This window comes from Triturus cristatus, chromosome 12, assembly GCF_964204655.1.
Source record: "Triturus cristatus chromosome 12, aTriCri1.1, whole genome shotgun sequence".
NCBI classification, from domain to species: domain Eukaryota; kingdom Metazoa; phylum Chordata; class Amphibia; order Caudata; family Salamandridae; genus Triturus; species Triturus cristatus.
In genome coordinates this window covers 47512191-47538076 of record NC_140595.1, presented here as the reverse complement: position 1 = coordinate 47538076, position 25886 = coordinate 47512191, and the positions used below count along the sequence as shown (strand labels likewise).

The following is a 25886-nucleotide window of genomic DNA, read 5'->3' as shown; positions in this document are numbered from 1 at the left end:
AACAGGAAGGGGGGGGGGGGGAGGGGTGAAGAGGCTAGAAAAGGGTTTGAGCAAGAAGCCTGACCAGACTCCATCCTTAATTCAAAAGCATCCTGGAGCTTGTTCTCCTGTAGGCATTCTGGGATAATCAGACTGCTGATTAGCTGTTTTCAGTACAAGACACTCCTTGTTCATGACCACCTATTCAAGTTCTTGACCATAATAAATCAATCAATCAATCATCAATGGCTTGGTTTTGGCTTTGACCATGTCCTATTCTATGTTATACTCTAGGGGCAAAGCAACCAATACACCTGTGGAGGACCACAAAGCCAGAAAAGCTGCCAGGGTCTCTTTATAACCAGTTCCAAACTATGGCCATTGACCATGACAAAGTCCCTGTGCCTAATGCTTGGAGAGAACCTACACGGACGTGCCCACGTGATGAAGGATTAACTATTAACAACAATCTCAAGGCAAGACCCAGAAACGTGCTACTGCTAAAGTAGCATACAGATCCTTGCCTCATTTAATAAATGCATCAAATTCCGGTCACTCGCCATGACCAGAAATCTCACTGAAGGCAGGTTTGTGGCCATAAGTAAAAGTATAAACTTTCCATTTGACAAGAATGAGCCTTCCGGCACATCATTGGCTGTCACTCACTACCCACAGGTGTGGCAAGTACTCAGTCCAATAGTCAATGTAAGCTCTGATTACAGCAAATTATATCATCACTGGCAAACTTGTAGCCATGACTACCTTACTTCAGCAAAATTATTTCCTCTCCTATGATTAGTTCCCATCATCTATATGGCTCGCCATTTTTACCACACTCCTACATGTATATAAATAATCTGACCTTTTCCTTCTATAGGCAGCATCTTCTTTTCAAACCCAATAGCCTGGAAAAACTCCTGGGCTCCCTCCAGGCACGCAATTCGTTCCTAAAGAGAAAGCATCAGACTTAGGAGAGCTACACTGGAGAAAAGACCCCAAATCAAGTAAAGTGAATTGAAATGTTTATTGTGCCTTACCTGAAAAACTTTATTTGTGATTCTAATCTTGCGGTATTTCTCCTCCTCAGGGTGCTTGTGGATGTTCTCCAGATACCTAGGAGAAGACATTCAGATCACGATCATTGGCATTACAGGCATTTCTCGGAGGGCCCATACGGTTCAAGACCAAAATAGTTTGCACTGGGTGTTTAATTCATTCCCAAGCCTAATTACTGTCTTAATCAAATATGTTGCTCTTGCCAGTGAGACATCTTTTGTGGATCCCACTTTTTTAAATCAAACTTTATTTACAGTTTTTATGTGGTATAGGAAAGGTAGAAATGCATCTTAGATTACATATACAGGTATGGAAGGACAATTACTTTGTTACAAAGCATACAGAACAGAGGCACATCGAAATAGCTAGATGTACGTTTACAGTAACATTCATCTCTCATTAGAATAAGTATCCCTAAGTCTTTCCTAGATATCAATACTGTAGTGTAGTCCCATCTCAAGGCAGAGTTTATTGTGTGCAGTCTACTGGGTCATCCCCCTCCCGATGAAACGTATGGACTACAGAGGCAAATGCCCAGCCTATCCAAGACCACACATATGTCTAAGGTGGTCTGCATTTTTGGTAATCGTGCAAAAAGGTACTAACATTTCTTCAAATTTGTTAATTTTGTCAGGTACCAATGGCAACAGTTTTTCCATAGAGAAAATATTCCCCATTTTTGGACCACCACATGTTTAGAGGGAGTGGGTTCGACAAACAGAAAACATAAAATGCTTGAGACTTTTGCCTGTGTGAGTACTTAGCTAGCTTTCCAAATCATCGTCCTTCGTACCCTGAAGCAACATCAGGGGATTCATAGGTAACTCAATGGCTGTTTTTAGGTTTATGTGTTCTATCTGCATCCCACTTTTGAGTTTCATGGGGCAAATCCTTTGTTCAAGTCCACCCTCTGCCCCTTACCTGTCAGTTTCACTTCCATCACCGCTCCCCCTTCCATCATCTAAACTTCCCTGCTACCTTAACGCTTTCTACTGTCTGCTTCCCGGTCCAGTCACCTCTTCTGTCCCCTTTTTTTGTCCAACTCCTTTCTTTCTCTCACTCTGTCTCTTCGCCATCCTCACACTTTCATCGGTTTCACCATGTGCCACATTCCATCCACTCACGGATTTGTTGTCTCCCATCTTCTGTCTCGTGGTGTACATGTTCATCAGACAGTTCACCCATTCTGAAATCCCCGCTGCAGAGGGTGCTCTAAGCTGCTCATAATGGTATCGCTGACAAGACTACAGTATCGACTAAACAATGATGGTATGAACGTTTTACATTCCAATTTGTGCAACAAATTGTTGGTTCCAGCACTCAACCAAACGCTTTGGCCTTTCAAATATTCTTCAAAAATATCAGTGTTTAATCAAGCCCAATGGCTTCCACACTGTGCTCATCACTGGCGATGTCAAAGTATCAGGAGACAGACTATGTAAATGACAGGCATTTAGATTCACTGAATGTAAATGTATTCCATGTGCATAACTTGAAAATCTGGTATGGCTCAAGGGTGAAGGTTGCACACAACTAAGCCACAACTTATCTGATTGCCCAAAGTGTCTCATACCTCCAAAAATGTCCTTCAGTGTTCTTCTAATATGTAGCATCAGTATACTTTACTGAACTTCACCAACGTTGCAGTTTGCATTACATGTTTAGCATGCTAAATCCACCATGCAGAGACTAAGATGCAGTCCCTAAACTATTGCCTGGCCTGCTAAGCAGGGATGATATGTCTTCATAAGCAGTGTGAAAAGCAAGTATTAGGCGAGAAGGCTGACAAGGACCAGTGCTCCCCAGAAGGCAACTTTTACAACAACAAAACCCACTTACTTTACAAACCAACAGATTTTATATGTACTAGACAAGCTCACATATTTGCTGACTTTATGTGAAGAAACATGTTTGCACATTTGTATATTACACAAGGCCCTTACTTTGCCATGGTCTCTGTTCCTAGTTTCACTTTTTCACTATCCTTGTTAAACGTGTGGACTTTCATGATTGACGCAGAAATGGGGTCTTCTGAGAAATACTGGATTGAGAAGAAAACAAGTAAATTAATCTTTTTTTAATTAATTAAAATCAGTACACTGACAAGATCAAACATTTGAAATCATATAAAGAAACTAAAATAATATTACACTTCACTGCAATTTAGCTACAACAATATATTACATTATTAAAATTCTGACATTTATAAAACATTTACTAGGCCTTTGATAACTATAAACATAGTCACGTTTCCTGTCATCATAAAATTATGACCACTTAAAACAAAGGTAGCAGATTCCCAACACTTTCAAATGTGACATTTTCTGAACATGGGCTTTAGCAAGTGTTTATTGTCAGACAAAAAAGGAGGACAAATACAGATTAAATTATTTTGTACAAAATCTGGAATTTCCATTTGGAACATGGAGCTCCAGCAACATAGGTCTCATATCATAGATGGCGATGAACAAAAAGTGTAACCTTTTAAACTTCTTTCGGCTTCACATGCCCAGAGGCAAAGTAATATACAGGACAGTGCTTTTGTTTGAGTTTTTGAAAGTAAAAGCATTCTGTGTCACACAATCTTAATAATCCCAAGGAATGTGGACATTCTTCATAAAACAGGATTAATCAAATCATATCTGCTTCTAATTCAGACGAGATGCGTGTATACCTTTCAAAGAAAATAAATCTATTCATAGGCACGTCACTGAATTGTAATTTTCTTTGATTAAATTCTAAGCTTACGTATGATTGAAAGTGAGGCTGAGGTCATTGAAATAACAGTAGAAAGACAACTCAGCTGACTATGCTATGTGACCATACAGCAACACAGGAACTAGCTATGCAGATACCACCGACAGTAGTGGAATTAGAGATGGGGTACTAAGGGATTAATTAAATTGCTTCAATGTATAGACCAAAAAGAAACAGGACTGTACCCATACCATCAGACAACAATGCCAGAGGAAACAAAAAGCAAGATGCAGACAGCCAAACTAGAGAAATCAGATTTAGCAGCTACCACGCAAAGGAAAGTTCCACATCTTATGCACGGTATTGAATTACACCTCTACTTAGAAAGCTAAATGAGCTAAGAGGTAAATGAAAAAGGCTGCTGGATGAAGACAATGTGAACTTTAAGTTGCTTGCTGATTATCAGATTCCTTACACCACCTCCAGGTGTGTCTCTCACAACTATTTAAAGGACCAAGTTTTAATGGTGAGCAGAGAGCGGCAGGCCACTTACCAAAAGAATTGCCTCTCTGATGTGAGCATCTCGCTGGTTCTTACGTAAGGTGGCTCCAGTTAATGGGCAAGTAAAGTACACACCGGACACAGAGAAGCCACAGGTGTCTTTGTGTGGCGTAGGCTCCTAGCAATGGAAAAAACACAACATTCCTTGAGAGGGACCACATGAAACATGACCTCTGTTCCTCCTGAATGTAAACAAGCAATTTTACCATCCAAATAACATTCGTGAGTAGACAAATGCAAAATTCTTACTACGTTTTCAAACCAGGTTACAGAAACTAGTTAAATGCTTGTAAACACTCAGTGGTTCTACAGCAGATGCCCTGATCAGAACACAATTCAAGGCTTGATTGTGTCATTTATTATTTAATTGATTTGTTACACACTATAAAACATGCCACTGAACCACACTTTGTAGGGCTAGGTGAACTGGTTCAGAGTCATAACCAATCTAACAAGACTGGTGATGTAATAAAGAGATTAAGTAATTTGGCATGCAGGATCAACTGTAAATGAAAGAAATAAGTCACACGTAATGTAAGGTGTTTTTGTCCTCACAACTGTGTACTTTGATCACTTGTGAGACAAAGAAAACCACAACTTACTGGATACATGGATAGCAATCTCTACTGCTGTAGTTACATTTTGCATGTTGAGGAAAGAAGAACCTAGTAATAGCAACAAAGAATGGCTGAAAGAGTTCCTGTCGATGGCATTATATGAATGAAAGAGACACATAAAACCTCTAAATCATACAAGACATTTCCAGAAGAATATGGGAAACATTGCTTAGAGGTTTAATGGCCCGCAAGGAAAACACTGAGGCTGAAACACACAAAGGAAATAGATAACTTTACAGATATCCTGTTTCTCCAAGTACTGACGCCGCCAGAGGGGGTCTATGATGGCTCAGCATTTGAATATTTCAGCCACGGTTCGATGCCCTTTTCTTTACCCATTCCTCACCAATACTCTGGTAAAATGTATTTTCTTTTAAGAAATGTACCTAGAACTTTTGTGGTGCCCATCATTAAATTGGCCTGTTTAGCTGGGTCTGCAGAAGCAATTTTACAGTCCAAGTGCATCTATAGACCACTTGGAAGTGAAGAATGGATAGATATTGGACTTATCTTGGATGCTACTTCATTGAGATTGTATTTTGCAGGAATCTTAAAAAACGGGATGCTGATGTTTGCAAAAAACAAACATTTACTGCATCAACATTTGCAATGCAGTCAGGAAGGTGGCGTAGTACAGTGAGTGCTATGAATTAGCATTATTTTTGGGGTAATGTTAGGAAAGCGGGGAGTGTTACAGGAGTAAGTTTCATGCTATGTGCAAAAGGGAATTTTTGGGAGACTTAAATGGGGTGGGGGTGAAAGTGTAAGCAGTGCCTTGGGGTGGCAGTGGTTATGTAACATATGGTTTATATTATGCTTCCACATGGTGGCCTTTTTGGAGCCAAGCTGATGGACGAGAGTGGATATGTCTGCTACAAACAAAACCATTAGGAAGATGGTTTTTAGCTCTTGAATAGTGAAGATGTGATCACATCATAACAACGTTGCATGGGTTGAACCAGGCAACACATGTTCTTTGCTCACGCTAGAATTTATAGGAAATACTTTAAACTCAATAAAGAGAGATTTGAGATACGTAAACTGCAGACTTCGGACTGCAGGATCAAATGGAAAGCAATTAACCAGATAGGTGATGGGGGAAATGACTGAAGTAGAAAATCCAATTTTGTAACTTCTGGCATAGAACCACAGAGAATTCTAAGTAGAACGTATTTCCAATTCCATCAAACAAACATAGTTGTAGGCAAGATTTAGAAATGGGAGCATTTTACACTTTTCAAGGTTGGAAGCAAAATGATTATGCAATAAAAAAATAATAGCCATTTCTGATGGAAGATTTGTCAACACCCCCTGCCAGCATTTGTAGTGCAACTTTTTCTGCCACATACTTGTTGGTGTTACCGATATGGACATATTACTAGGGCAGTGTGGGAGGAAGCACCGGCAGCCTTCATGTGCATCTCCAACTGTTTCTTTTCTGGTGTGGGTACTGAGGTAAATAAATGGAGTAAAACAGGATAGTGTGCAACTGATCTGGTGGGCTAACATAAATCCCCCTTTACCTAAAACAAGGCTGAACTCCACTTTGGGTTCACAATTATCACAAGCAAATTTGTAAAGTGAATCTACCGCCTTCATTTCTATGCTTGGTTCAGATGACTCCCACCTACACACTCACAAGGGGTTTTCAAAAAGTCCCACTTTGTATAGTGACACCAGGATTATGGCTACTGGGTGTGTCCTTGCGGAGAGCCTCCGATAAACATTCACTCATGGGGAACTGCCCCCTTCATTCCAGTAACAAACCGCATTTCTTCTGCCTCAGCATATGTAGCTGAAAAAAACTCACACCTGATGGACACAGGTCCTTTTCTTACTCTCTCTAGGTCTTTCATTACAATTTGCTATGTGTCCAAATCTTTAATCTTATCAATTTTGATTCACAGAATGTGTGGCTACCCTCCCTCTCTTGATAGTAGCCCTTATATTTTTCTCCCTGTCAAAATGGCTTTTTGGAATCCTTTCTCTCTTCTGCCAGGTCGTATCAACTCAGGTCTTTCTGCCTACAACTGAAGATCATTACCTCTTCGGAGGATGAAGTCTTTGGCTTAACCGCAGCTGCTGCTTCCGCTTCTAGCTCCTTTTTCACTGTAAACAGGAAAATGTATGTTAAGCACAACATAAAAAACACACAAGATTATCGTTTTTTTTTCGCGAGCTGAGCAAAAGTCTTGATAGTAATTAACTTCCAAGAACTTGGACTCACCCTTTGTTCTGATAATTTCCTGGGAGGTCGGGAGCTTGGATTTGGCCTGCTTCGACTCAATCCTTGCCAGAGCTGCGGTTGCAGCCATCTGAGCTCCCTCTGAGGTTGTGTGACGTGACTTGGAGGGTTCCTTGGCAAGCTTTTCTTTGGGTACTTCCCTGTAATGAAACAGAATAATTTTCAAGGGAAAGGAAGGTTGGTGTAGAGGAAGAGTGTGTGAAAGGCTATGAGAAGTAGTAAGAAAACTGCTGGATGAATAGCTGGTCAGCTACACTGTAGATCATGGTAAACATTTTATCAGCACCAGGACTACTGTGATTCAATATTTTCGTATTCTTTGTGTATATAATACAATAATTAGCTAATAAGACATTAACCGTTCAGTGGCCCTGTGGTCCATAAGACCTAACTCCTTGATAAATGCATGGTTGAAGGGGATCATTGGCAGGACAAAGTGTCGATAGGGCCAGTTAAAAAATAATTTCATTATCAGCGGTCTTGATTTTAGGAGCAGAAAATAAATGAAATTAAAAAAAGCTTTGCGTCACTAAATACCTCAAAAGATGAGTCTTCTGTATTGTTTAATTGGACACTTATAGAAATTTCTGCTTTATAATATAAGATAACCCTGTATCTCACTAAGAACATGTGTACAGATTTCAAAAGACACGCAAGATTTCCATAGGCATTGTTTCAAGAAATTACAAGCTATTTTATGCCAGGCATTTACAATAGGAGCCAACAAGGTAATCAAAAGATATTATTAACTTGAGCTTAGCTTAACTATAAGGATGTCATTTTTTAATGAAATTAGCTCTGGTCAAGCAATCTACAGGCATACGGCTCAAGGGTTGGAGAGTGTACATGAAAGACAGTGACAGTGCTGCACAACTGGTTCATAGGTAGTTAAGATGCAAATGTACACAAAGACATTGAACAAATCTTTTAACAAACAAAAAACTCCATAATTGTCTGAGCTTCTTAACGGGATATTACAAATGGGGTGTTCCAAAGCGAAGGTACATACATTTTAATGTAGCCAAAGGATCGACAGGCGAATCCATGAAAAATATGCCTTTCGGCCCATGCATTATATTGGTAGACCACGTCCAGAGAGGTTTAGGTTTCAGATCATTAGCAGTTGCACACTACTCCAGGTACTTTAACAAATATTATGGAGTATATGAAAACTCACAATTGCATTGTCTCTGAATGACAATTAAGGTATGCTGTAGCAGCAGCAAAAATATCAACTGCAGTCTTTATGCAAGCCTGAGGTTCCCCACTCAGCATTGACAAAATTCTGGAATTATATTACTGGAGCTCATATTTTCCCACACACTCATCTTTTTTTCCTTTTTTTACCTCATGCTACATAAGGCATCGTGTACAAAGCCTTTTGGCAATAGAAAACCACGTGAAGGGCAAAAATCACAGTGTTTGAGACGTCAAAAGTGCATTTCTTTATGTACAAAAGCCCTTTTATGACTCAGACAATTGTTTCTGATTTGTAAAGTAATTCTAGCAAAACCTGTCAGAATAGGTAAGGCTGAGAAAAGGGCATCCCAGTTCCACATATGAGTCAGAGAAACACGTTTAAACGATTTGTTGATTATCTAGGACTCACCCTAACAGAAAAAATGGACTGGGGGCCACAAATAGATAAAGCAAGTCTTAAGCTCGCCCAGACCACAGACGGCCTGGCCAAGCTCTATAGAAATTCCATTCATAAACTTGTAGGCCCAGCACTAGAGATCTATAAAACCCAACTAATGGGAGCTGTTTTGTATGGGGCAGAACTCTGGGGGCATCGCTCTCCCAAAACTATTATCAAGACTGAGAACAACTTTTTTAGACAGCTCTTTGGCCTTCCAGTGAGTTCCCCACTCACCCCACTGCGCTTGGATATAGGGGTAAGACCAATCATAGAGGAAATTGGTTGAATCCTAACATTTTGGCAGCGATTATGGGTGACACCTGAATTGTTTGAGTATAGGACGAAGTTAAAGGAGGTCCTAGGGCTCCCTGGTATAGGGAAGCTGGCATGGATTGCATATATCAAGGCAGGTCTTCACAATCTAGGTAGAGAGAGTCTGTGGAGAAACCCGGAGGTAGCCTGCTCTGGGATATCGCGCAAACAATTAGTAGCTATAGGGTGGGTAAACTCGCGGAACTTTATGAAAACTCATCCACTGGCCCTCTAACAGACTTCTTAAAAATTAAGGATACCTATATAACTAGGAGCCATGACTAGAAGAGATAAAACCGGCATTAGCCAGGAGACTCTATTTACAGTTCAGTCATGGCTGGCTTCCACTTCGCGCATGTACTTATAAATTGTCTGGCAGCTCTGTCTTGCCTTGCCCTGCATGCAGTAGCCTAGAGGAGACTGAACTACATGTATTTTTCTTTTGTCCTTGGTATATAAAATAATACAAAGATGGATGATTCAAGTGTGCAAGAACCTAGGCACTAGGCGCTGTGAAGAAGCATTTAGACTTCTAAAATAAAACACCCAATCGCATATGCCGCATCAGGTTTTTAAATCTCTATGTGGGGGGAGCGTAAGGTTTTTCTAGGAATTGAAAAATGAATTGAATGCTGATTGATTTTTTTTACACATGTATAGTATCAATTTTATCTAGTTTTATTGGCTTTTTAGCATTTTAAATCTGTTTTTATATACTGTGGTTTGTTTTTTTAGTGTTCTTTTATGTAAATGTAAATGTGTTGTACTTGTATAGCGCACTGTTACCCTAGGGTGTCCTGGCGCTGTACTCATACCGCTGTGGAACCCTTCCTGGCTTTTTCCTGTGAAATGTCCACTCCTGGGCACCCCCAAGGTGAAGCCAGGCATCCCAGCGCTGTTGGGGCCGTTGTGGAGATTAAGCAAGCTATTGCCCAGAGTTGCAGAGTGGGACCCATGATTAGAATAGGCACCGAGGCGAGAATTAACAGGTCAGAGGAAATTGAGCCCAAGACCCGCCGAGGCGGGAATTGAACCCTGGTCCCGGGCCAGACCTCTGCATCAGGGTCTGCCGCTCTAACCATTGAGCCACACTTCTCCACTAAAAAGGTGAAAGCAGAATAGGTGTCATTTTACATGCAGCCGACACATAAGAAAAATGATTTCAAGCACTTAGAGGAAAGGAAAGGGGCTAAAGACTAAACTGAACTAAAGACTAAATTCATTTATGTCCAGAAACATGATGTAATGGAACATATGCTTTTTTAGAATGGTTTACAAGGGCCATGATCATGGGGGAAACCAAGTACAGAAGTGTCGACTTAGTATCAGCGATGTGCAAAATTCAACCACCTTCACCCCACCCATTAGAAAGGGCTATTGCTCTGCACACGTATTAAAGGCTTCTGGAGGCATCAGCTGATTTTTCTTTTATCGAAGAATAGTGCACAGAGCATGCACCACACCACAAATGAGCATGCTTGTTTTCAGGTATGGCCACTGTCTGGAGCACCTCATGTCAATAGGTCTTCAAAAAATAAAGAGGAAGGGAGAGGAAGAAGATTCGAGTTAGCCTTTGGTTTTCCAGTTTTTATTTTGTTCTAGTTTACTGTTCATTAGATGGGCTGTCCATAAAGACCGTAGCATTTCAAAAATGGTTCCTCTGTTAAATTTTGTGTTCCCTTAAGTTTTGGTTATGAGACTCAAGTAGACCTTCTGTTAGAATAGAGCCAGTGTTTGCTCTTTGAGAGATATTTATGACAGCATTTTATTTACTGGTTTATGTTTTCTTTATTTAGGACTTGCTTGCTGTTTGGATGCTTTAACCTGGCTTAAAGCCACAGTGCTATAGACTAATCTACCTATGGCGTTCATTTGGTGCTCTAATTATAACATGTTGTGGGTTATAAATTTATTTTGGTCCACAAAACACAGACATTCACACACACAGGGTTTCTTAAAGAAGTCTAGAAAATATTGGCCTTTTATCAAATGTATCTAGCATGCAATGTTATGTTGTGTGTTCCTTTTAAAGTCAACGCCTATAATGTAAACTTCATTGTACGATTTGTTTTCATAACACTCTTTGTTGAGGGAAGAGCTCAACTCTGCTAATGTAGTCTGTTGAGGAAAAGGGCCCTGCTCTCAGCCTCTATATCAGGTTAGGGCAATACACAATGCGCACAGTCACCCAAGTATTACTAAACACCACTCCTTTAATAAAAAAAAGCCAGCCCTATTGCCTTTGAGAATGCTAGTTTGAAATATATATTTGTCTAGTGAATGTTTGATCGGGGTATTTATCTTGGGCAAAACAATGAATAACTGGTTATGTTTGGGCAGCTACAATAAATGACCAGAATAGCAAAATCCAGAAAATGAGTTGCGTAGAAAAAAGAAGTGATAAAAAAATAAAAGAGGGGGAGAGGAAATCAAGAGAAACAAAAAAGAACATAAAAGTGGGTGGAAGAAAATGAGGATGGAGAAAAATTTAAAAAAGAATAAAACAGCAGAAAATGAACTTCAAAAAATGGTTTATAAGGGCCGAAAGAATATCAAAATGATGTTATAAAGAAACAACATTGAGCAAATGATTCAATGTGGGAAGCAAGACTCCAGTGTAAGCAAGACTAGCAACGGATTTGAGAGACTTGTTTTCATAGTAGGAAAAGAAATATTCTAGACGATGGCAGTAAACATGATGAGAATTATTATATACAGAGAATAAAAATTAAAAAAAAGCAACCAAAGGAGCATAGGCAAATAACTAAGATAACAAGACGGGTAAAGTCATGAATATAAAGCTAAACAACTCGATAACAGAAGGGAAAAAAAGAAAACATTAGTTGACTATAGTGAAATACTACTTGCCACATGCCTCTTCTGTCACATTTGTAACAGCCCTTCTCTAGGAACAATGTACGGCAACTTGGAAGACAATCTCTTACAAGGAAGCTAACCATAAGCAGATGAAAGCCATTCAAATGGTCAACTTCAGAATTATGACAAAGGCAAATCTTGCTCCTTGTCTAGCTCGATTGCTTTGCATCCTTCTAATTGCCAGTCAGTAAGCCCTACAGAACTCTTGCCTCCAGGATGGATATCTCCAAAGCCTCTTGCCCTATGGGAAGAACAAAGGCCATTTCATTCCAATGAGCTCCCTCAGATCCATATCCCTAATCATGTAGTCTCCACCGCTGGCCAGTGAGAAACCTGCAAATTGGGACTCTTGGAGTTCTTCTGACAAATGAGGACATTAAAATGTATAAGTACTAAGACAACACCTCTCTCTACCTGAATTTCGAAACATACACCAAACTGAACTATACAAACATTTGATTTTCAATCATTCTTAGTTTACAGCAAGCATAAACAAGTACAAAGTTGGCTCAACAATGAATCTAGGAGGCTTCTCTCAACAAACTGCACACAACACTATATCCCTACTTTTCTACACAGTCACCGCAGGTTCAAGGCCCATACAGCACCTGGATACCCTCACAGGTGACAAGAAGCGCTCTAAAAATCGACTGATTGATGATTTAATACCACACACAAGATGAAAACCAGACAGCAACAGTTACCTTTGTGCCAAAAAGTGAAGGCTGTTTCACTGGAACCAGACTTCAAAATTGCCAGAAAGGAGTAGTCCTATCTCACCAAGATGGACGGAATACCTATCTTGTCTGTACCTTCACCCCTGAAGAGTGCCCTCCATATTGGAAACACCATATTACTGGTCTACAAAAGTGAAACAGAATCACACCTACCTCTTAGAGAACTACCTTTGACAACCCAACTACCTGATCATACCTGACTATCAAGATCTCAGGTGAGTCACTCAAAACCCGCAGCAGTAGAATCACCAGACTTGAGACTAGGTATGGAAGAAAGAGAAGACGAGATGCGGTGCACAGAGGCTGCAAGTCAACCCCAGTCTAGAAACAGCAGGTCCTTCTCAGTTTCGATAAGGAGGTAAAAACTCATCTCTTAAAGCAACAACTTATGCTGTCCCCCCGGTCATCTATCTCCTGAAGCTTTACACACCCTCCCTTCTCTTAATTTCTGTAAACCCGACGCAAGTAAAACAAGCATTTGCAATGCAACAGGTCTCGCAGTTATACGAGTTTGAGCTATTGGCATTATAAATGACTGTGCCTTTTATTTATGTTTTTAAAAAAACAAACTTAAATAAAAAGCATTGTCATTTACAATGCCAATAGCTCAAACTCCTATAAATGCGAGACCTATTGCATTGCAAATGCTTGTTTTTTAATTTGTGAATGCTTTGTCGCGCCAAAAACTGAGACAATGTTAAAATATTGAGTAAAATGAAGGACAAGCATTTTGCGAACACTGGCGTAATTTCCTGATATTTCACATAATTATGCAAGAGCAAATAATGAGAATATTGCACACCTCTGATTGTAACAGAAGTGCAGGGCCTCCAGTAAGTGCGGCGTCTGGGGCTCTCTGTGACTGTCCTGCCTCAGGTAAAATCTACAACAGTTTAGTACCGTGGCGTCGAACCCCATCCTTTTTAGGTTGAGCCCAGCAGGCAGCAGCGCCTGCGAGGCTTCTTGTGTCTACTCCGTGTGAGTCCCACCTGTTACTCCGAGCCCTCCACATCAGGTAAGGCACTTTGCAAATCTGTCCAGTTACGCCAAACAGCCTTAGTTGGCACATATAGACCACCTGCTGTGCTCATGTACGTGGCTCACGCCATTTATAGGTGTTATTTCATGTGTCTAAGGTGCTTCAACATGATGAACAGCTGAGTCGGCCCAGTTGAATTTTAACCTCCCAGCTACAACTGATTTTAAATGTTCCTATATCGGGTGTAAGCAGCTTGTCCACGTCTGGATAATTATATACATTCTGCTATGGGTGTTTTCACGCGATTAACTGTATGCGATTAACTGCTAGCGCCAGGATGCCGCCTCACATTGGATATATTCACACCTGGTGTGGTTACTTGACATCTCTGGCTAGTAGCGGCTACTAGTACTCGACCGAGTGAAATCCCTTCCCGGCAGGCTTTCTATGGCAGTGACTGACTGACTGAGTTAAACGTCATTGTCCTGCATTTGAGCTCCGTCCATCTTAAATAACATTTTTGTCCACATCGCTTTCACCGCTTATCTGGGGGAATGCTCACCTTTTACCTTCTAACGCGGAAACACACTAATGGCTTTTATGTGGTAAAATAATTAATTGGATTTTTGCACGCGGTGCAGACATATGGGTGTAACGTGCATATCACAGGTTCGGAGTTGACTCAGCTTTCACTATTCTGTGGTCTAGAAATCGAATAACATTGAATTTGTAGTAATCAGACATATTGTTCGTAGAGGTCAGAAGCCGCAGGAGCAGGACTCTTGGTGGAAGCGGCATACAATTTTTTTAAGTCACCTACCAGATTAATGATTTCAGCAGGTACCAAAATAACAAAAAATGGGAGTAGAATGGTAGGGGAAAAAACGAATTGTTTCGACGTGTTGCAAAAGTTGAATAACGGCCAGCTGCAGCGTGGTGAATGGACAAAGCGCATTTCAGTCATAACTAAGGAACATATGCAGTCGGGTTTACACTGTGCAGCGAGTGCATCACAACAGTCCCCCTTATCTTATTTTATCCGGTTTCGTTGCCACACAAGGCCACCCTGCACTCCAAATATCACTGAGCTGCAGAGAATCCCCATTTTCAAACCATCCCGTAGATGCTAGAAAAGGAGGGAACGCATAAAAAACAAGGAAGAAGATATAAACTAGGAAAAGAGCAACATACAGGAAAGACGAACTGTAGAGAAGCTATAGTGAGAAAAGGTAGACAGTGAAACTAGGAAAAGAGCAACATACAGGAAAGACGAACTGTAGAGAAGCTATAGTGAGAAAAGGTAGACAGTGAAAACAGAGAGGTAATGTGCACTTGCGTTGACCTGCTGGTATAAGGATTTGTAGAAGCGGGGATGTAGGGAACCAGAGCCAATGGTGGGATCGGGTAGATGGGTGCGCAGTGTGTTTTCTTTTCTAGGGAGAGGCTTCCAGGTCTTTAGCAGATGTCTGGTCTCATCTGAAAGGGAAACAAGAAGGGCTGGGCGAGAAGGGAGGGGGGGATGCCAGCAACAGAGGAGCCCGTGAAAGTGATCGTGATTACGATCGCTACGGAGTTAAGACACATGGAGCTGCGCGCGTGCACGTTCACGTGCACTGTAGCTTTAGGCCACGGCAGCACTTTGAAAAGCCCAGATATAAAATGTCTCTTCGAGCCTTTGGCTCGCGAGACCTAAAAAAAACACTCTTTAAAAGGTTCAAAGAGCGCTTTATTTAAGTTACAAGACAACACCTCTGAGCCGCGTCAGCTGACTAACTCTCTAACTGTCATCCAACTGTCAGCAGAGCATGGCATATACCAACAGCTGGAAAGAACGGGGGAAACTGGGAAAGAGTGAGAAAGGGGTACGGGGGAAAAGGGACTATGGCATGATAAAGTAACATACACTTAAATACCATCAATTACATTGGTATAAATTACAAAACAATCTTTGTGCCACATAGGTATGTAGCGGGTCCTCATGGATTGGAATGACCCAACCCATCCCTCCTTTAGAGCAATCTGGAATAACATCCACCTGAGAATGGTTACATTTTGAAATTCTATCCATAATCCATAGCACATTCACACCGGCTGAGCAGCTAAGGAGATAATGATAGGATATTAACATGAAAAAGATACTACGCTTCCTTCTAGCGAGAGTCAGGAAATGTAACCATTACCCAATCTCCCACCTTCCATACCCCATTTGGTTCCATGCTTTAGGTCACTCCTTTTCTTGTACTCTTCTTGGTACAACTTTACTCGTTCACCCATACTGTCTCTGCACACCCACCTGGGTTCTCCAATGTAAGAAAGCGGGTTTCTGTTGCAGTAACCCCCCCCCCTTTTTTTTTGCCTAATCGCTGATGCACTTTTCCTTGTTGTGCCCTGGGCTCCAGCCAATCAGGTGCCCAGGGCCTGTGTTCCTTCCCTAAAAACTGCCTAACAGCCAAAACCCAAATTGGTAAACCCTGGTCACATGTCAGCCCCTGGTAAATGGTACCCTAGGTACCCAGGGCCTTGTGACCAGGGAAGGCCTCTAAGGGCTGCAGCACTCATTGTGCCACCCTTAGAGGCCCTGTACCCTAACACACACACACTGCTCTTGCAGGCTGAGTGTCTGGATACAAGACAAAACAGAGAGTCGACATGGCACACATCCCTGTGTGCCATGCCCACAACCTACACTGCCCTGGCATACATCAGCCACCCCTCTAGCTGGGTGCCCTATGCCAATGGTGTGGGCACAGAGGCAGGAGCCCTGTGCCCCTACAGTACCCAGGTCCATGCCTGGGTCCTGTAAGTGCAGTGCTGCCAGCTAAGAGTATATGGTGCTGGGAGCTAGTCAAACACGAACTCCACAGCACCATAATGGCAGCACTGAAGACTGAGAAGTTTGGTATCAAACTGCTCAGCACATTAAATCCACACTGATGCTAGTGTGTGATTTAATGTACCAAGCACCACAGAGGGCATCTTAGAGAAGCCCCCTGAAACCTAAACCTACAATCCACGTCTGTTCTGAGGCTGCCTAGGCTGCCACACAGCAGACATGTTGCTGGACCCCTGGGTAGGAGAGCCCCTGCTCTCCTGGGTCTGCAACAATGCACATCCTGGGCGAGGTGCTAAATCTCCTCCCCCAGGATGGGCAGGGGGAAGCTTCAAAGGCATGCCACCTCTGTGAGCTTCCCCAGGCCACTGCAACCCCCCACTCTGGCAGGAAGCTTGGCCGGAAACCCCAAATAAGGACAGGGGATGTGCCAGCCTGCCAACCCCACCCCTCAGGTGGGGGAGGCGAGGTGAAGCACATCTCCGGGCTCTCGCCATCTTGAAGATGGGAAGCCCTGCCCAATCAGGACTAGGCTCCTGCCCCCCTCCCACAGGAGAGAGGCAGGATAGGGGGTGTACCCACCCCAGGACAGGGGCCCATTGGCCCCTGCCCTTCACCTACCTGTAGCGCCCCTAAATCTAGTATTTAGGGGCACCCTGAACCTTCCTTCCCCAGATTCCAAACTACAAAGAAGAGCAAGAAGAAAGAAGACCTGCCCTGCAGCTGCTAAAAAGAGGAAGACACCAACTGCTTTGGCCCCAGCCCTACCGGCCTGTCGACCCTCGAACCTGCTCCTGCTCCAACCTGGAATCTCTTGTGGCCAGCAACCTCACAAACCCCGGAGGACCTGGCTACCTCTTGTCTCTAAGCCCCTGGGACCCCCATGAGTAGAAGCTCTACTCAAAACCTACCTCAAATCCCTGGCAGCAGCCCGGAACCGCGAACCCGGCACACTCTGCACCAGCCAAGCCTGGCCAGTGCCGGAGTGAACAAAGACCCTGAGGACGACCCCACGGCGACTGTGACCCCGAGTCCGGCACCCAAGGACCTCCCTCGACACTCCTGAAGAAGCCTGCAGCCTCAGAACAAGGTGCCCCCCCCAACCGCGATCAACCGAGGGTAAGATTTCCCGACACCAAAAGGCACACCTGCACGCGGCGCCCCACGGCCCCCTGTGCCCAATCCCGGGGTACCTACCTATCCTTCAACTACCCAACTTACCTCTCGAAGTGGTGGTGGCACCTGAAGGGTCCTCGTCCCCGAGCTTGCAGTCTTTTTCTAAACCGGAGATTTCCCATTGAAATCAATTAAGCGCCCGAAGGCTCAAAAGCACTCTGCACCCAGCCGCCCGAGTGGCCCTGGCAGTGAAAACTCTACACCTACCTACTTCCCCACTTGCCCTGAGTAAGTGACCAGGAGCCCAGCTCCCACAGCCGCGTGGCTTGCCAGTCAGCAGCCACCAACCAAGGCCCCCCTATCCCTCATAGGATAACATTGGGCCTAACTCTCTCTGCACCCGGCCGCCCTAGAGCCGCTGAGGGTGAACCAACTGTACCTACCTGACCCTGGAGGACCCCTGAGTCTATGCCCAGAACCTCAACTCTGCCAGTCGAGTACTTACCCTTAAACCGCAAACTCTATTTTCCTCATAGGGTAACATTGACTTGCTTTTTCCTGAAATTGTGGACTTTTCAAATCTTAAAATATTCACCAAAAATCAGCCGAGTAACGAAAACGAAATTACTCACCTGCTCTTAGGTGAGCTCCCAGTGCTGGATCTTGGTGCCCAGCACTGACTCTGAAAACTACTTACAACTGTACTTACTCTTAACTCAATTTTCTTCCATAGGAAACCATTGACTGTTTTTCTGTGAAATTTCTTCTAAGTGTCAATTTCTGCAATCTTTAAATAATCTTCAAAAATCGTATAATATCTGAAAACGTAATTACTTACCTGTTTTGGATAAAGGTCCCAGTACTGAGTCTAGGCACCCAGTACTGGATTACAAAAGTAACGAGAACATACTGTACCAGCAACTTGAATTTTCTTCCATAGGGAATCATTGACTGTTTTCTTTGAAATATTTTCTAAGTGTCAACTTTTAACATAGCTAAATATTGTTTAAAAATCATTACAGTAATTAAGTCGACTTGCATCACTTGATTCTGAGTACTTACCCAGGATTGAATCTAGGATCCAGTCCTGGAATTCCAAAAGTAATCCTAAAAGTAATCTGTGGCAAATAACATGAAACTTCCATTGAACTCAATGCATTATTGTGTTTAAAATAGTGTTGCCTATTGCGACCACTTGTAACTGTTTACAAAAGTCAATTACATATTGCAAAAGTATTTATATAAAGCATCTCATTCTGAGAAAGTATATTTTAATTCCAATTGTTGGTTCTAACATAAAACAAGCATATATTTTTTTTATATATAAACCATTGGCCTAGAGTTCAGTTATTGAGTGTGTGAGACCATTTGCTGACTGAGTGTGTACAACAAATGCTTTACACTGTCCTCTGATACTGCCTTAATGCTCGACCAAGCTACCACTTTAGAGAGTAAGGTTATATCTAACTTTAGCCTCTGTCAAACCCTTGGGGACTGTGGACTCTGTACACCCTGTACCTATTTGGGAACAGTATATACAGAGCCACTTTCTCACATCCTCCACCTAGCCAATTAGAAGTCAATTTTGTACCTGGACTTCTGCTCTTGAGTGCCAGGAATGGTGAAACATTAGTAACAGAATTCGGTGTTGTATGATATGACCATAACATTTTTTGAAGAGCCTTGTCAGCAGGAACTCCTGATACATGTGCCAGCTGAATGCATGCTTTAATCATACAATTAACTCATTCCAGTAAACAGTTTGCCCTGGGACAATGCAAGGCTGTTTTGTGATGTTGTGTGGGCATGTTTTTGAGGTATTTCTTCTTTCCCTCTGAAGTAAATTGGACCCTGTTATCTGTTAGGATGGTGGTGGGTATACCCATCACCACGAATGAGTCTGTAAGGAAATTAATGAGTGTTTGTGTAGTACTGTGATTGACCACTTTGTTACAATCCAGTGAGAATCACAATCCACTAGTACAAGCATAAATTTACTGTGGAAAGCTGGCTCTTTATGTATTGGACCAAAAAGAGGTACACTGTGTAAAGAGTTCAGGCAAACCTTATTGATTTACAGAAGCAAAAAGCATAACACTAAAAGCTCTCTTTTGTAGTAGTGTGGGCGAGCAGTTTAGGGTTATCAGAGGGTAATGTTAAAATTTGTTGAACTCACAGAGCCAATAAATCAGACACGCACTAAAGAATAAATCTAAGACCAATTAAGAAAAATAATGTGTATTTTTAAATACATTTAGATACCAAGAACTTCGCTATCGGGCAAGTACTTTTTTATATATTGAATATCACAGGTAAGTAAACAGTTCACTTAAATTCTTCTTTACACAGCAATGCTTCCCTATAGGAGAAAAGGCCTAAGTTGCATACAGTTATTTACAGCCCGGTTCTGGGGGTATTCTACGGGACTTAGGGTCGTAGGGGGCCAAGGTCTAAAGTACCAACAGCAGTTACTCGCCCTGAGGCGTCCGGATGCAGAGGTGCTGGTCGGGTTCATAGCTTGCGCGCTATGCCAGTGGAAAGAAGGGGGCACCTGGTACCAGGCTGCAAAGGGGGGCTTGGGAACAAGTCCAGGAGCCCTCAAACAGGGGCTCGGGTCACAAAGGTCCTGGGAACAAGGGGGCACAGCCGGTATGTCAGTACCCAGGCTGGGGCTCTTTGGTGAAGAGTGGAAAGGTTGGCTGGGCTCTGAGCATCCTAGGGCCTTGCGGTTGTCAGTCTCGCCGGTGGAGGGTACAAAATAAGACAACTTGGCCACTCTGGAAGTGGGTCTTTGCGGTGCAGACGCCCCTCATAGGCTGCTTGGTCTCGGTGCTGTTAGAGTTCCGACTGGACTTAAACAAGCCTTGGTTGCTGCAAGGGTACCAGGTATTGGTGTTGTGCAGCTCCGTCAGTCCTGGTGTCCTCTCACTCGGTGGGGGACAGATCTGACCTTCAGGAGCACAGTTGCCTCTTCCTGGGGGGTTGCTGCAATGAGCTGGCAGGGGAGGGGCAACACGGTAAACCAGACTTTGTTTCTTCAGTGCCTGTGTTCTGCAGGGGAGTAGCTCCTCTACTCCAAGTGAAATTGCTGGGACTTTGCGAGGGGCTGACAGGTTACTGGGGTTCTGGGTAGTTGTTCAGCTGCACGACGAATCACGATAGCCAAGACTGGTGCAGGTAGGCAGGGTTTGGCACCAAAAGTCCACAGCAGATTTCAGCTCTCGTTGTCTCGCGGCTCTTCGTCCTCATCTTCTGGATCCGTCGAATCAGAGATCCTGGCATCATGGGTGCCTCCTAAATACTCAATTTAGGGGTGTTAAGGGGAGTCACGGGTAGTAGCCAATTGGCTACTTACCTTTAGTGAGACTACACCCCTTATAGGACCACTTCCTTTGGTAACTGGGCATAACCTTGACCCAGTGAGCCTAATTCCACCAAAAACCAAGATGGTGGAATTTTACGTTTTTTGTTCACATCAGGTAGCCCAACATAGGGGTGGAACTAGCCTGGTGGGAAACAAACCTCTGACTAGCTAATTTTACCACTTTTCCTGGTGCCAAATGGGCCTTTGAAGTCTCCTGCCTTGATATGCCGATTATTTAGCCACCCTGCTTGGAGGAAGTGACAACACCTCCGGACGGAGCAGGCATGGTTTCTGCCATCAGAAGGGGCGGGCTGTCACCTGTAGGGGTCAGAAACTTGTCTGTGGTGGCATGCTGGTTTACACCAGTCAGTGGGCACACTAGCAGTCGGTAGGTTTTATGGAGGCACCATCACTGGAGTCAGTGTAGGTGTATTAATAAGAGATGTTTGATTCCAAACATATCTAGTTTCAGTGAAGCTATCATGGAGATGGAGAAATCTTCATTCCCAGTGTCCAGCACATGTACTTAAAATGGCTTCTCTGTTCCCTTGTAATATCTAAAATCGACTTAGACATCTCTGGGGCATATTTGCTCAAGCAGATATGTCCACATATGTAGTATAGTGCACCCTGCCTTAGGGCTGTAAGGCCTGCTATAGGGGTGACTGACCTATACTGCATGCAGGGTCTGTAGGCATGGCACACAGAGATGTGTGCCATGTTGTGTTTTCACATTTCTCTGCACGATGGCCCACAGCCTGCAATAGCAGTTTTCATGTGTATGCCGCGTTGTCCCTTATGGTGGCACAATGCATGATGCAGCCCTTAAGAACCCTCTTTAGCCTCATTGCCCTAGGTACCATTTACTCAACACTTACAGGGGGTGCTAAAGGTATTGCCAATTGGGGGAAAATTTGTACAGTTCATGGAAAGAGATCTGCCACTGGGGACCAGGGTAGAAGGAACCCAGTGCACTACTGTCAAAATTGCATTGAATATCAGGCAAACATTGGGGTAACCATGTCATTTCCAACATTTACCTGCCCACAAAGAGAGCCTAAATGGACTGATGATGTCTAGACCAAGTTTATCCCAAGGTTTGAGAGCTACACTCACTGGAGACAGCGATGCTCCTCTTGTGCTCTCAGTTTTGCCACTCATGGCACAGATCGAACACGCCTTGACTTTATTTTCTACAACGTTGTGCATGCCTGAGAATCAGTATTCAGCTCTAACTTTGGATTTGGTGAGGTTTCTACCCAAATGGCCCTTGTGGGCTAACTCTGCTATCCTGCCCCATTGGTTCTTATGGGGCACCAATCTAACCCCGCTCATGACTCGGTCGTCATTACGCTGAGTTCATTCCGTACATCCCCCAAACTCTTTACTTCCTCTTTCAAGTTATTGGGTTTACCTGGCCAACCTTTTCCTTCACCAGCTTCAGCGTAGTCATTTTCCATACCTATTTCCCATTCCTCCTTTGTGAAACCAGGAATATTAACTACATTACATGTTCTTCCAGTCTAGCTTCTTCACCTCCCTCCCCCTTGTAGGGTAATCTGGACAAACAGTCAGCTACTAGATTTTTATTGCCGGGTACATACTTAATTTTAAAATTGCATCCTTCCAAACCCATGATTCATTTGGCTGTATGAGGAGTGGTATTCTCCCTTCCTTTCGTGATAAATATATATACACAAGGGGCTTATGGTCCATATGTACTGTGAACAGTAACCCCATAAGAAAAGTTTGGAATGGGAAATGGCCCAAGCGCAGGCTAAGGCTTCACGCTCTACTGTAGAATAGTTACATTCTGCATCTTTTAATGCTCTGGAGGTTAAGGCCCCAATCTTCTCCTTACCATATACTACCTGCGCCAAAGAGATCCCAATTCCTTTCCCACTGGCATCCATGGTTAACATAGTTTTGCATCTTGTGTCAAAGTTCCCTAGAGATGGGGATTCTATGATGGCCTTTTTTATTAACTGAAAAGAATTTCTGCAGGCTGGACTCCATTCAAAATGGACCCCCTTCTTTAGCAAAAACCTCATAGGCTCAGTGTGATCTGCAAAGTTTCTCATGAACTTTGTCATGTACTCAACTAGACCATGGAGAGATATCAATTCCTTCTTGTTCGTGGGGTAGGGCTTCTCTTAGTGCCACAGCTAGATCCAATTTGGGTTTAATTCCATCTTTAGAAATTGTGTGACTAAATAATCTACTGACTCCACACAAGTTTGGCATTTCTCTCTCCTAAAATTTACCTCCATCCCCAAGTGCTTATAGAACTTCGCTCAATGTGTCACTGTGAGCTTTTTCAGAACCCCCAGAGACTAGGATGTCATTCTGAAAGCATAACACATTTCTTTTACCCCTTTTAGAATATGATACATTACCATTTGGAGGACCGCAGCTGCCAACGCAAGGCCGAATGGCACCCTACAGTGCCTAAATGCTCCATTTTTTAAAAAAATGTTTTTATTGATTTTCACAGCAGCCAGCGAATAGATGACCAAACACAATAAGTCCAATAGATTACATAAGTAATCACAAGTCAATTTAGCAACTTTTTTACATGATTAATAACAGAGAGCAAGTTTAGATAAATTATATTATTAACATTGTGACCAATTATAAATTGGAGCCCATAATTTTAGGCCAAAATTTTTCTTTTTCGTCCCCTTTAAATAATACACTGCTTTCTCTAGTTGATATATATTTAACAATTTAGTTTGCCATTGATAGAATAGGGGGGGGGATCAGCATCAAGCCAGTGAGAGGTGATACAAAACCTAAAAATAGACAATGATATAAATAAGAAATCTTCTTCTGCACGTGTATACAACCGGACTGGATTTGCTTGAATGCCAAGTATTACAAGATCAACTGAAAGTACTAGAGGAACATTCATAATTTGGTTTAGAAACACTTGAATCTCAGAAATAAATTGAGATAATTTAGGACATAAGAAAAACATATGACTAGAATTTGCGCCTATACATCCACAGAGATTACACTTATCTCCAACATTCCCTTTCCATTTTAATAACTTGGCCGGAGTATAATATAAGTCAAAAATACTCATAAAACTTTGACTTTTTAAAGATCCATTACATAATACTTGATCAGACAAAGCTAGAGCATCCAGTATATTGATATTTTCAATACCCATTTCTTTTTGCCATTTTGCATTGTATGATTCGAGATTATCTTCTAAACCATTAATCATGACCTGATAAATCACCCCAATTCTGTTTTGTTTCCAACAACATTCTAATACCTCATGTTTCTTAATTCTGTTAGAATTCACTAAATTTTTAGAGTTTAGAAAGCTGCGTATTTGAAGGTATTTAAAGAAATCTGCTTTAGGTAAGTTATATTGTTGTTGAAGATGCGCAAATGTTGCGAATTGTTCATTTGGAAAAAGATCCCCTAGCTGACAAATATTAAGATTTTGCCAACGCTGCATGGTATGATCTGAAAATATTAATGGCAGCGAAGGATTGTCAAATAAGGGCATATAGAAATTAAAATTGTTATCCAAACGAAGTCTTCGTTTACATATTTTCCATATTTGAAAGGCCGTTTCCATTACTTTAAATCTTGTCTTCTTATAGTAACTTGGTTCTGAGAAGCGGACTAGGCATCTTTGTGCTTGGCTACCAAGAATCATTGTATATATAGATGGGTATAAAAAATCGTCCAGAGATATCCCTTGAAAAATTAAGATACTCATTAGTCTAAGTGATAGCGCCAAATAATATAAACGAAAATTCGGGATTCCCCAGCCACCTCGAAGCGGAGGTAAAGTACACCAAGTAAGAGACCTCCTTTCTCTTTTATATCCCCATAAAAATCTAGAAATTATCCTATCTAATTTAATAAAGAAACTAGATGGAAAAAGTAAAGGTATGGCCCGAAAAAAATAGAGAAATTTGGGGAAAAAAAGCATCTTAACAACATTGGAGCGACCATACAATGAGAGGTGTAAATTATCTAACCTCTCGAGGGACCTGTTCGTGGAGACGAGTAATGGGTCAAGATTAAGCCCCACTATATCTTCTACTTTCGGTGACAGGATCACGCCTAGATACAAAGCCGTCTCAGATAATGTCAGACCAATTGGTAAGCCAACGGCCGAATGAATCATCTGTGTTTTTGAAATATTTAATTTGTAACCAGAATATGAACCAAATTCAGTAGCTGTTTCTATAACCTTAGGAAAAGCTTGATTAATATCGGAAGTCACTATCGCAACGTCATCAGCATAAGCTAAAATTTTATACCCTATTTGGTGAATCATCACTGGGGGAATGTTGCCATCTCGCATAATTTTTTGTAAATATGGTTCTATATATAGTGCAAATAACAGGGGGGAACAGGGACACCCCTGCCTTGTCCCCCTCGTTATTGATAGTGTTGTGGAGATATCAGAAGCAATTCGTATACTTGCCTTAGGGTCAATATATAAAGCTTTCAAAGCTGTTATAAATTCGATTGGGAATCCCTTCCAGGCTAGGACAGACCAAAGGAATCCCCAGTCGACCCTATCGAACGCCTTTTCTGCGTCCAGTAATGCCACACCGACTGGGGATCCCGAAGCCTGAGCCCAGTCTAGAAGGGTGATGATTCTTCTAATATTGTCCGTTGTATCTCTTTTTTTTAATAAAACCATGTTGAAATTTTGCAACTAAATTGGGCATAAAGTCTTTCAGTCGGTTTGCTAGTATTTTGGAAAAAATCTTACTTTCAGAGGTTAGTAAAGAAATTGGTCTATACGACCCTAAATCCGTGGCTTCTTTGCCTTTTTTTTTAAATACAACTATAGTTGCTAATGACCAAGAGGGAGGGGATCGACCAAAAAAAGCTTCTTGAAA

General features: G+C 42.3%; 1 protein-coding gene across 1 annotated transcript in view; it reads right to left on the bottom strand.

Annotated features, from left to right (window-relative positions):
• UBXN6 (UBX domain protein 6) overlaps positions 1 to 25886 on the bottom strand; it is a 59250-nt gene that overhangs the window by 18325 nt on the left and 15039 nt on the right. The window contains exons 2-7 of the mRNA XM_085639532.1: positions 7138 to 7295; positions 6955 to 7019; positions 4286 to 4411; positions 2979 to 3076; positions 1017 to 1092; positions 842 to 926 (exon numbers count right to left, since the gene is read on the bottom strand). Coding sequence (XP_085495658.1) covers positions 842 to 926; positions 1017 to 1092; positions 2979 to 3076; positions 4286 to 4411; positions 6955 to 7019; positions 7138 to 7295 — 608 coding nt within the window. The remainder of the gene's footprint in view (positions 1 to 841; positions 927 to 1016; positions 1093 to 2978; positions 3077 to 4285; positions 4412 to 6954; positions 7020 to 7137; positions 7296 to 25886) is intronic.